Source organism: Trachurus trachurus (assembly GCF_905171665.1).
Source record: "Trachurus trachurus genome assembly, chromosome: 24".
NCBI classification, from domain to species: domain Eukaryota; kingdom Metazoa; phylum Chordata; class Actinopteri; order Carangiformes; family Carangidae; genus Trachurus; species Trachurus trachurus.
Window position 1 is genome coordinate 25,601,105 of NC_139910.1, and position 11,639 is coordinate 25,612,743.

General features: G+C 41.6%; 2 protein-coding genes across 2 annotated transcripts; one reads left to right on the forward strand and one right to left on the reverse strand.

The window, feature by feature from the left end:
• The first annotated feature begins 248 nt into the window (after positions 1-248).
• Positions 249-2,552, forward strand: nfkbiaa (nuclear factor of kappa light polypeptide gene enhancer in B-cells inhibitor, alpha a). The gene is made up of 5 exons (XM_084000603.1): positions 249-528; positions 1,072-1,177; positions 1,306-1,513; positions 1,634-1,983; positions 2,103-2,552. The coding sequence occupies exons 1-5, from the start codon at positions 296-298 to the stop codon at positions 2,130-2,132; spliced, it is 927 nt and encodes a 308-aa protein (XP_083856729.1). The 5' UTR covers positions 249-295; the 3' UTR covers positions 2,133-2,552.
• Positions 2,553-3,933: 1,381 nt separating this feature from the next.
• LOC311007335 (proteasome subunit alpha type-6) lies at positions 3,934-9,006 on the reverse strand. The gene is made up of 7 exons (XM_084000476.1): positions 8,827-9,006; positions 7,827-7,921; positions 6,475-6,556; positions 5,582-5,737; positions 4,950-5,128; positions 4,645-4,739; positions 3,934-4,145 (listed from the first exon to the last, which is right to left on the reverse strand). Exons 1-7 carry the CDS (start codon positions 8,900-8,902, stop codon positions 4,088-4,090), a joined length of 741 nt encoding a protein of 246 aa, XP_083856602.1. The 5' UTR covers positions 8,903-9,006; the 3' UTR covers positions 3,934-4,087.
• Between the last annotated feature and the right edge of the window lie 2,633 nt (positions 9,007-11,639).

Genomic DNA, 11,639 nt, shown 5'->3' on the forward strand with positions numbered 1-11,639 from the left:
CATTCACTGAAATATATATATAATGTCCCCTAACTACATCACAGGTAACAATAGGTGTCTATAATAGGAAATTACAAGTTCTCATTCTGAGTGTCTTTGGGGGGGATTTTTCTCACAAAAGCACGGCTGCGTGTGATTTCCCTTGCTTTTTTTCTAAGATAAGTCAAGTGGAAATCCCCAGCTAGGCTCCACCCACTGAGCGCACATAACCCAGTGCGCCTCCCTCACAGCTCCACTCTGTCCCTAACCTTCGCAACGAGACACATCCGCGTCTTGACACAGTCGCAAAGTCAATATGGACGTGCACAGAATGTCCAACCACAACCAAATGGATTATAACCTCGACAACATGGAGCACAAACACGGGAAAACGCTGCCGTGCCAAGAGGACCGCTTCGACAGCGGCCTGGACTCCCTGAAAGAGGACGAGCTGGTCAACGAGTTTGAGGACATGACCGTGGACACACGCACTCACATAGAGGAATACGACGAGCCTTGGAGAAATGCAGTCACAGACGATGGTGACACGTAAGTGGACTTTTTTTTTCTTTTCTTTTTTTTTTCTTATGGATCAACCAATGTTGCAGTTGCGCATTTGCAAAAATGATTTAATTGTGCGTAAAAATGGGAGTTTTTGCAAAAGCGCGCAGCGTCTGAAGTTTAAACTTAAATGCATTAGAGAGATCTGAAAAGCTGCACGAGATCTGCGCAAAAACAAGTGGTCTTTAAAAATGTGTGTGTGTGTGCGTGCGTGCGTGCTTGCCTGCGCGCGCGTGCGTGTGTGTACTTTGGCTGAGAGCGCAGTCTGGGCGGTGCTAAAGTCCGCGTTGCGCGTTCAGGAAAGTCCCTGGCCTGCTGCCAGTAACTGATAAAGCATCAGATGTGTCAAACCACAACTGGTGGAAATAACCCGACAAAACTCCATTCTTGCGAAACGCTCCACTGCTGGGGCTTTGTTCTTTCTGCTTTGGGCTGGAAATGTTTCCTCAGTGTGTAGTTTTTTAAATGAGTCTTTTTAAAGGAAAAAGCATGATTTTAACCAAACTTTTTTTTGTGTGTTTCTCCCCTCAGGCCTCTCCACTTGGCCATCATTCATGAAGCCATTGATCATGCCTTTCAGATGATCAAACTGTCTCACAACCACCCCTTCCTCAACGTACAGAACCACCAGAGACAGGTAAAAACCACAATTGAATTCAAATCAAAGAATCCACGGCTAAAGAAAAAAAAAGAGCTGCCTCTTCAGCCCACATTTAAAAACCGACGTATGATAATTAAATATCTATTCTCCTGTCCTCTCCTCAGACGGCCCTCCATCTAGCAGTCATCACAGAGCAGCCTCAGTTGGTGGAGAAGCTCCTGAAGTCCGGCGCCGACCCGCAGCTGGCTGACGACAGTGGGAACACGGCTCTGCACATCGCCTGCAAGAGAGGCTCCATGGCCTGCTTCGGTGTCATTACCCAGCACAGCCAGCGCCACCTCACCTCCATCATGTCCTTCCCCAACTATAATGGTATGTATTGAACACATCAAACAACTTCTACACACACAGAGAGATGGTTTTTGTTTCAATTTTGATTTCAGCAGTGCCTGTTTCTGACCCAACTTTTTTTTTTTATTCTCTCCTCCTCAGGACACAACTGTCTCCACTTGGCGTCTGTTAACGGCTACGTCTCCCTGGTGGAGAGCCTGGTTCAGCTGGGCGCCGACATCAACGCGCAGGAACAGTGCAGCGGGCGGACGGCCCTCCACCTGGCCGTGGACCTCCAGAACCCCACGCTGGTCCACTGCCTCCTCAACCTCGGCGCCGACGTGAACTGCTTGAACTACGGCGGCTTCACGGCGTACCACCTGACCTACGGCCGCCACAACGAAGAGATCCGCCGCCAGCTGTTCGAGAGGACGGCGCAGGAGCTGAGGGACCTGCCCGAGAGCGAATCGGACGAGAGCGACATGGACGACCTGGACATGTCGGACGATGAGGTCAGTATCTGATCTGGAGTTTGATGGAGCATCTGATGAGGAAAAGATTTCATAATGATCTTGCTTTTTTTTTTAAGTATGGGTTCCTAACGTTGATTTTTTTCTCTTCTTTCCTACAGCTGTACGACGACATAAAGTTCGGAAAGTAAACAAAACCATCTCTCTTCCGCTGGTGTGAACCACAGTGAAGCTGCTACTGGGTCTCCCCCCAAAAAGCCACGGAACCCCAAACGAGGGACAAATCAGCGCCTGCCCCGTCCCCCGTCAAAGGTCCAAGTCCGCAGGTGCTGGCCCTGGGATCGCAAACATGAATGAAGATGGCGTCCAGTCTGGTCGAAGCCGGTCTGCAATGCATCACAGAACTGTGTGCTATTAAAAGAACCACAAAACAGCAAGACCGTGACCTCCACATAGTCCTTCTGTATACTGTATAAATATATATTGATGTGTAAATACCAGACGTGTAATATATTGTAAATACAGAGATATTATTTTTGTACCTGTACATATGATGTGTGAATTTAAACACTATTCACAAAATGCTCAGAATAAAAAAAGAAGTCTATGAATATAAACCATCTTTGACTTGGTGTGTTTTCCTCCACTTGGCCCCGAGTTAGCTTCCTCAGGCTTTTTTTCTGTAAAACACGAATCATTTCTTACTAACAAAAAAAAGTGACGAAGATGAGAGTCATCACCCAGACTTGTGAAATATAAACAGAGAAAAAAGATCACACTCAGACACTTGGAACAGTCTGGGATTTCCTTGTTGGGGCGAGGTCACCAGGTCTCTGAGTCACGGCTATGAAAGTCCCTGGGCAGCATAAGAGGAACATAATGTACTTGAATATTCCGCCCTGCCCTGGAACTACTGCTGAAAAGCAGCGAGGAACTGGCAACGGGGCAGAACTACTAAGGAAATATTATAAAGAGGAAATGTTTTACAAAGCCGGGAAAAACGTACCGTGGAGAGTTAGTTCTGCTGCGTCTGAGCAATGAGGAAACTTGGAATTTTTCAGACAGGAACTACTTGAAATAACGGGCACTACTTCTTCTATTTCCCAGTATGAAGTCAAGCTGGAGCCAACACTTATCAGTGATAAGGTTTAATAGCTATGTGTTACCGTATTCTGTTATTGCCCTCGGGGCTGTAAACATTAACTGTACAGAACCAAAAGAGGGATTTTCCAAGGAGCGAGGAGCAGGTTGCTGCCTCTGCAGCGCAGTGGAAACTTACACAAGAGATGTAAACATTAATTTAAAAAAAGTCCCGCAAAATGATCACTCCATTTGGCATGAGAAAAAACTATATTTGTTTGTTTCTGGGCATTTATAAACTCAGCGGGAGAGGGGAAGTCAGGGGGAGCTGAAGGGATGAGACTGATGGGAAATGATTTAAGCTGATTTTATGTTAACATCATTTCTGATCAGAGGTAATGACAAAACCGGTCATTGACTAAAATACTGACAGCCCCCCATCCCCCCCGACAAACACCACAGCTCATATATCATCTTTGTCGAAACCACTCTGAATTGTCAAGGGGAACAAATTTTCCCTCCACAAAGAGAAACTACTCGTGCTTTGCGATACATCCGGTAAGCTGAAGTGGTCTATTTCTGACATGCTACGAGTGTGTAGAAGAAAAAAAAAAGAAAAAAAAAGCCAAAAATGTGGCAAAAACGAGGTCAAAACAGGTCTTCATCATTGAATGTGCAGTAAAATTACCTCTCCACTGCACCTTGGTTGGTCATGTGATTGTTACAGCACTGAGAGCCACAACAGGAAGCTCAGAGGTAGAGCTCTGCACACGCTCATGTTTCCCATAAACATTTCCCCCCTGATGAAGCCAATGTGACACACAAGTAAATCGGTTTAACAAAGAAAAAGAATCTCACTGCACCGTGTGCAAAATGCAAGATCCAAATGTGCAGTAAAAATAGATCGCAGCACAGTTGTTATTTTACTCCAAAAACTTTTTTTTATTGTTGAATGAAACAGTGGGGGTAAATGTACAGCAAACAAAGATAACACCGGCCTCCTCCTGGGAACTGAATATCCCGTCATGCTCTAACTTAATCCAACGGGTGACACGTCTCTGCTCGCTCAATCCCGCTCTGCCAAGGCCATCAGGTGGGTGTCCACTTCAGTCTCTGTCAGAATCCTGGAGGCAAAAAAAAAAACAGTTAAACAGACGATGACTCTCACGTCCAAAACCTGTTTTCATCCCCATGAGAGCTGCAGCGACTATTGATTTAGTGATGTTGATTAACTGAACCTCAGGGTTAGTTTACATTATCGAGTTGATTGTGGTTTATAATACAGTGTTTCCTTTTCAGCAAGTTATTCTCTGTTTCCTGCCCAGAGACAGCAGATGAAAATGAACTTATAGATAACTCTCAGAGCTGTGCACTGTCCCTGTCAAACAAATAAATTAAAGAAATAAATATGAATACTCATTAATGATCATTTTGCAGCCCACATCCTTACAAACTGACAACAAACTTCAGTGTCAATGTGAGACCTGTTACATGTTTTAGTCTCTTTCTTTTAAAAAACTTTACAAATGATTGCAAATTTTCTCATTTTACAAAGATACTCCCTGCAAAAAAAGAAAGAAAGAAAAGAATTTGCTTCATTATCATGCACTTCCAATCTTTTACCTAAACTTGGCGTCCTGCGTTGTGACAACGCCCACCTCCAGCTCAGAGGGCTTGAAGTCAATGGAGAGAACGGTTGTCAGACAAGAAATTGCCGTCTAAAGGAGAGAAAAACAGGAAGTAAAAAAATAGGTACAGCAGAGCGAAGATAAGATCAGGTTTATGATATGTTTTATTTATCATATATAATCATTTACTGGATTTGATCAGGTCACACGCAGCTGGAAACCACCTAGAAAGTTACTTTCACATTCACATTACCCCCATCCTCTGCAGGTGCTGCACCTACGTAAGCAGAATCTGTTTACCTCAATGGTTTGCTCAAAGGTCCAGTCCAGTTTCTTTTTCACTTTCTTCTCCAGGAAGCTGGTGGCTTCTGTCTGCTTGACTCCAGCGGCGGTGGCCTTGAAGCCACAGTAGTAACCTGCTGGGTCACATTTGTACACCTGGGGGCCCAACTCCTCGTCTACGCCGATCACGATCATACCTGCGGGCATCGGAGGGAAGAAGGACAGCGAGACTTAGCTTCCGTGTTTATTATTGATAGGACAGTTTTAAAAAAAGATAGTTATTTAAGTGATAGAAGACAGATTTCTGCCAAGCATGACTTCAATAACTACCTGATGGAATATCAGGACATATTTCACTTCAAAAAGGAACTGAAAACATATCTCTATACCACAGCCTTCTCAATTTATAATAATTGACATGACTGTTAATTCTCATGCATCTATTTTATTTATGCTCTTTTTTTCTTCCTCTCTCCTCTTGTCTCTAAATGTAAATATAAAGCACTTTGAGTTGCGTAGCCATGTATGAAAAGCGCTATACAAATAAAAGTTATTATTATTAATTGCAAAAATCAGTGAAAGTCTTCAGCACAAGTCAGTATCCCTCAGTGACAAAAAACAAAACAATAATAATGATGATAAATACATACAGCAGCCCAGTGGTCGCATCTCAGCGTTCTGCGTGTAGACTTGTGAGATGTCGGCAATTCTCTTACACAGCATGTCCACTGGAATCTCATAACCGTACTTGTACTGCCAGTTGGCGGCTTCATAGCGAGCTCGCTGCACTTGGGACCTGCTGTCAGCTGCAGGGAGGGGGGGGGGGGGGGGGGGGGGGGGGGGGGGCAGAAAAACTGATTTGTTTCAAAACATCCAACAGTCAGTCAGAGCGGTGCTACACATCTTTAATGCAATGTTTAAATGGTATCATAAAATGCATAGAAAGTCAGTTCTCTTCCTGCCAAAAATAACATTAGTGTGGAAAGAGGAAGCATTGGTGGCAGTAAAAGCTGTGACTGGCCATAACAGAAAGGTCAAATGATGTATATGTTTAAAAAAAAAAAAAAAAAGCAGCAGTCGCTGGTTTCCCCATTGTTCCCGTTTACTGAAAGGCTGCTGTGTCTTCTGAGCAAACCACTCAAGTTTAGACTAAATGAGCAACTCTTTAAGAATGCTTCAGGAAAAAGTCCTGACTGAACGTAAAGACAAAGAACGGGATGAAAATGCAAAGCAGCTGCTCAGTAAGCAGCCTCTGAGTAAGACAACAAATTGATGGAAATCCCACGGTGTCTGCACTGACAATGGTATTTTGTAAATTCAAATTTGAACCCGGAATTTTGTATTTCAGCCTTAACGATCCATCACACACGTAACTTTCATTGCAAATATAATAAATACCTAAAAGACATTTTGTGAGTGCTGGCCTTTCAACTTCTATGTCTATTCGAGCCGTGCACCCATCGTAGATTGACCTGTGAGAGACTGTGCTTGCTGATTTCCCCCTTTTTTAACTTTCATTGCAACCACAGCAGTGTTTTCTCACCTGTCATGCCAGACATTACGCATCCAATATTATCTGTTATTCTGAAAAGGTGCGTCACTGTGGCGGCATCCAGGAGCTTGTCCTGTTTCAAGGGAGAAAGGAATAATGAACATGTGACAGTGACAAAAGTTTCCAAAAGATTTACCTGTCAAATATGTCCAGTGTATATTCTAGTGATCAAATTCACTAAGAAATAATGTTTCAAATGACATAAAACCAAGATTAGTACAAAATGTACATTTTAAAGGACAATTCCAGGCGAATTCAACTCGGGGGTGTAAGTTCCTATCATTTTAGGTCTAAAAGAAGGAATCTGAACATTTTCAGTTTAATTGCTCCTGTTTTGCGCTAGTTGTGTCTGTCCCCGCATCGCCACGGCAGAAATGAATGGGAGCGGATGCAAGTTCCGCTGCTTAGGCTGTTTACATCCCTCAAAGCCGCAATTTTTTTCCACAGACAGCGTCAGATGGCTACTCAAACACGCTCCCATTCATTGCTGCCGTGGCGATGCGGGGACAGACACAACTGCCGCAAAACAGGAGCGATTAAACTGAAAATCTTCAGATTCCTTCTTTTAGACCTAAAATGATAGGAACATACACCCCCGAGTTGAATTTGCCCGGAATTGTCCTTTAACAGAGATGATGCATGCTTTTAAAACGTTTTTTTAAAACATATTTCTAAAATTGCCCATCTTTCCAACCCTTATTTATCACTGATCCAAATACAAAATGGAAATCATGAAAATGGAATAAAAAATATAAATAGACAAATAAATCACAAATATATTTTTCAACCAAACCCTTACTGGTTGAAACCCTTGATATTCTGTACTGTCAGGAAAAAAGAAACAACGTTCTCTCTAAAATTAACTATTGTTCTTATATAATGTAGATTTTACCTAATATACTGTAAATGTAAACTACAGACTAAGTAAATGCTATTGAAAATGTTGCACACTTCTTTACACTCTTCTAAAATTTGATTTATATGTCACATGTATATTTCTATTTCTGCTTTTTTCATTAAAAATCTACATGGTTGACATATTCTGAAAAAAGATAAATGTTACTAAATATATAATATGAGCCATTTTAGTAGCAGACTGATTCTCCAGCAGAGAGAAACTGAAGTGTATTGTAATGCATTTCTCATGATTATAGGGTTATGACCCATATTGAAAAGCACAAAAGAGAATAAATCCAATTTTTAGCTGGAGTGTTGCCACAGAAGGAAAACAGGACCAACTGTCCTGGATGCAGGAGGATGCACCTTGTCCCTGTGAGTGATGTGAGCCCACAGGTCTTCCTCTGTCACAGCAGTATGAAAAACCACACCTGATATCAACTCACCGGTACTTTTTTCTGTGTTACAACAACCGCACAGTCCTTCCCCCTGACCGCTACTGATGTGAGTCCACCTTGGTTTATGGCCTTGAAAGCATATTCTGGAAAACAAACAGGAGCACAGACATAAATTTTTAACTTACAACAGTACTGAACATCACAGTTAATGGTCATGTACAAGCACAGCACTCAGTGTCTTTGGACAGTCAACATACACACAGACTCATCAGCAGGAAACCTGAGACAGACACAGGTAATGAACTGTGCAGGTGTGATATGACTGGTCACTTGACAATGATTTAATAACATCATTAGATGTTGCAGCCATGTGAGGATTAGCTGTCATAGCCGATAGGGATTTACTTTTTTTCCCCCATGAATTAAAAAATGTTTTGTTAGAGCTTGTGGAGCAATACCAGGATCCACCTCCTGTCTATAGAGGACATCAACAATAGTCCTGTTTACTTCCATTTCAGCTATATAATATTAGATCAATCCTATAATTTACAACCAGTCAGTAGAAGATGTAAACAGTGTATTTTGAAAGGGATTTGGCCTCAAGTCCGATGAACGCGTATCGTGACATTAAAAATATACACAACATTGAGGCCAAAGTGCTGTCGTGATTAATTAATTAAATTCAAAGTGGCGTTTCAATAACTTCTCCCAAACCGTAAGTTTTGCCTCAGTGACAAGTTGACACTTTGAGCAATGAATCAGCTTGCTTGACAGTAATGCTAACCATGCTAATTAACCTGCTAGCCAGCTAGCCGTTTCGTTCGATGCTTTGTTTGATGCTTCTACCAGAAAAGTAGCCCCAAAATATCAATTATACACCATAAGTAAAATGTTAATGGTTGTATGTGACACCACTTTCGCTTTGGCGGGATGTTATTTAACACCTAAAAGCCAAGCTAATCGAACCATGACAGGGCATTTAGCTAGCTAGCTAGCAAACAAGTGAGCCCTCGAACCGGCTTTTGTCTGAACACATCCACATACTGACCGACTTGATAGAGTCTTCCCTCCGGAGAGAAGATGGTAATGTGTCGATCGAACCCTGCACTCGAGCCTCGGGACATTTTACGCGGTTTAATTAGCCGAGAAGTTCGTCCAAATGAATTTGCAAGCAAGATTTTTACTTCATGCACAATATTCCCACCCGGAAGTCGAACTGGAGGCACAGAACTTCATCCGGTGTGAGAGGACCGCTTCGTTTCCATGGTGATATAACACTAACGTGCAGCTGTGTGTCCAGAGGTGTCCATAGTAGCAGGTACTACAGGACATACCACACTGAAGGGAAAATATGACCCCAGCTACATCGATAGAGGTATAACTTCATTTTTATATCATTAAATGTGTTTATTTGACGGTAACAAACTAGGCTACGACAGAGAGCAATGAGGTCTGTTTAGGCTAATGAACATTTTATGGTTTCATGTTAGGATAACAGTGTCAGTGGTGCCTTCTTCTAACAGCAAATCAATGAATTTATTAGGCTGCATAGTGCATACATTAGGGCAGGAGTTCTCAACTATAGTCTCACTCTACTGGGACCCACATTTCCCCATGGTCATTAAGTCACGACCCACTTTTATAGAATTCAAACCAAGATTTTTTTTTTAAGCCTTTAAAAACTGATTTTGCTCTTTATTGAGCAAAGTGCATTTCAGAGCACATGAATGAAACTGAGGATGACCATGACAACTGCATAGAAGTGAATAAAAAAATATCAAACTGCACAAAATGGAGACCAACAAAACGATATATTTGACTTCTAATGCATCTCTGCATTCAGAGCATATTCACAAAAGTGAATAAATATCAAATTGCACAAAATAAAGACCCACAAAACAAAACTGCATTCAGGCCACATTAATAAGAAACTGATATCTCTGCATTCAGAGCAAATAATAAGACACTGAGGAGGAGTGGAGGACCATTACAACTGCATGTGTTCACATGACCTGTGCCTTTAAGTTATTTTTCAAAATAAAAGACATGTCCAACATCAGATGTGCATTAAATATTATTTACTTTTTTGACCAGCTGTCCGTGACCCATCCCACTTTTGGGTCCCGACCCACCAGTTGAGAACCACTGCATTAGGGTAAGGGCGTAACTTTGGGTTAATTTTTTTCTTTTTCTTTTTTTTTTTTTTTTTTGGTGGGGGGGGGGGGGGGGGGGGGGGTTAAAAAGCAAAGAAAAGTCAGTGTTGCTTATAGCCTACGTAATTAGTGTTGTTGTTTGTTTGCCTTGTGGCTCTTCCCATATGTTTCCCAATAAATGTTGCCCTTGGTCTAGGGAATAATGCATAACATAAAGGAGGAAAAGCACAAATGTTAGGCTACTAATAAAATGAATACACCTCATCCTGTGTAGAGTGCCTAGAGACAGCCAATCAGACGTTCAATAGCTAATTGACACCTGTGCTCTTATTGAGGAATGCCAACATGTCCTGCATGAAAAGCTGAGACATCAGAGACACTTGGAAAAGCACATGTGTAGTAATATTTGCTTTCCACCTATTAGTCATAGTGTCTGCTGGATGTGGACCTTATAATATTTAACCTTTAGTGGTGAGGAAGCTGGTGAATCAGGTTGTTAATTAACAACTTTATTACAACATAATCTAATTAAGTTAAATTCAATGTAAAACTACCACTAACTCTGCCTCAAAAATCACTTTCAGTTTCAAAAAAGGTAGCATAGCCTACATGGGACTCCATTAAATGTGAATTTTAAAGAATGTTATACACACAAAATAGATATGTTACAATTTAATGTAATGATTGGTAACAAAGTAAAGTTAAAAGTGTGGCTGCATAGTTGGTTTGGTGTTAGCACCCTTGTTTTTAAGACTGAGCATTAACAGATACAACAGCTATTACATTACCGTTCTTTTATATCTGATATCGACACCAGCAGAACTTTTGCTTAACTTAATGTTGTGTTTTATCTCACTGTGAGTAAATGAAAACGGAGGAGAAGCCATGGCTCTCACCTCAGGTTTACTTTTCCACATCATATAACAAGCCACGTGAAGATAATGCAACCTTTTCAATGGAATACGAGAAGTTTTTGTGTTCTATTCGTGGAACAAAATCACTGATGGATCACTTGATATCTGTTCAATTCCTGTTTCCTTCTTCCTGAAGAAAAAAAAAAATCACAAAATGTGCATGTGTCATCTGGGATTTTCCCTTCTGTCTCCAGGTAGCTAATACAGCTGAATAGAGGATGTTTGCTTCCTCTTTATATGTTACTAACACACTCAGATCATGACTCATACAGATACTCAGAGTGGTATCACAATCTGCGACAAGCAGTTGAATCGTAGATCCGCAATGCCAACAGAGGTTATCTTTTATGGTTTGTGGCAGAAAGTCCCGATCTTTGGTTGCCATGTCATTATCCAATTTTTAAAAGAGATTCAGACTGTGATAAGATCACTGATGACATATGTAGCAGTTAATCATCATAATCAAAAGATTATACAAAATCCATAATTGCAAAATGTTTGTCTAGTCCTGCACAAGCACAAATATTAAATAGCCTAGTGCTGCAGAGAGATAAAGACAAAAGAAACAGCAAAGACAGCAACATATATGCAGGGGGATTATAATGTAAATACATTTATTTATGATTTTATTAACATCCATTTGTGGTCCAAGGGCAAAACGTTGAACATCAGCATCTGCTTTGCTTTCATGTTTCACAACCTAGACCTGACCTCGCAAACCCCACCCCCCACCCCCGCAGATGCCCCTCTGTCCTACCTTTCACTTTCCTCCCCCTTTCCTGTCCTCTTCCCCA

What these genes read in the sequence shown, in the direction of transcription:
- nfkbiaa (XM_084000603.1), top strand. Translation starts at nt 296, where the DNA reads ATGGACGTGCACAGAATGTCCAACCACAACCAAATGGATTATAACCTC. An exon ending in GTCACAGACGATGGTGACAC is followed by an intron (nt 529 to 1,071) that starts GTAAGTGGACTT and finishes TTCTCCCCTCAG; the next exon opens with GCCTCTCCACTTGGCCATCA. An exon ending in TGGACATGTCGGACGATGAG is followed by an intron (nt 1,984 to 2,102) that starts GTCAGTATCTGA and finishes TCTTTCCTACAG; the next exon opens with CTGTACGACGACATAAAGTT.
- LOC311007335 (XM_084000476.1), bottom strand. Translation starts at nt 8,902, where the DNA reads ATGTCCCGAGGCTCGAGTGCAGGGTTCGATCGACACATTACCATCTTC. An exon ending in GGGAAGACTCTATCAAGTCG is followed by an intron (nt 7,922 to 8,826) that starts GTCAGTATGTGG and finishes TTTGTTTTCCAG; the next exon opens with AATATGCTTTCAAGGCCATA. An exon ending in CGTAATGTCTGGCATGACAG is followed by an intron (nt 5,738 to 6,474) that starts GTGAGAAAACAC and finishes CCCTCCCTGCAG; the next exon opens with CTGACAGCAGGTCCCAAGTG.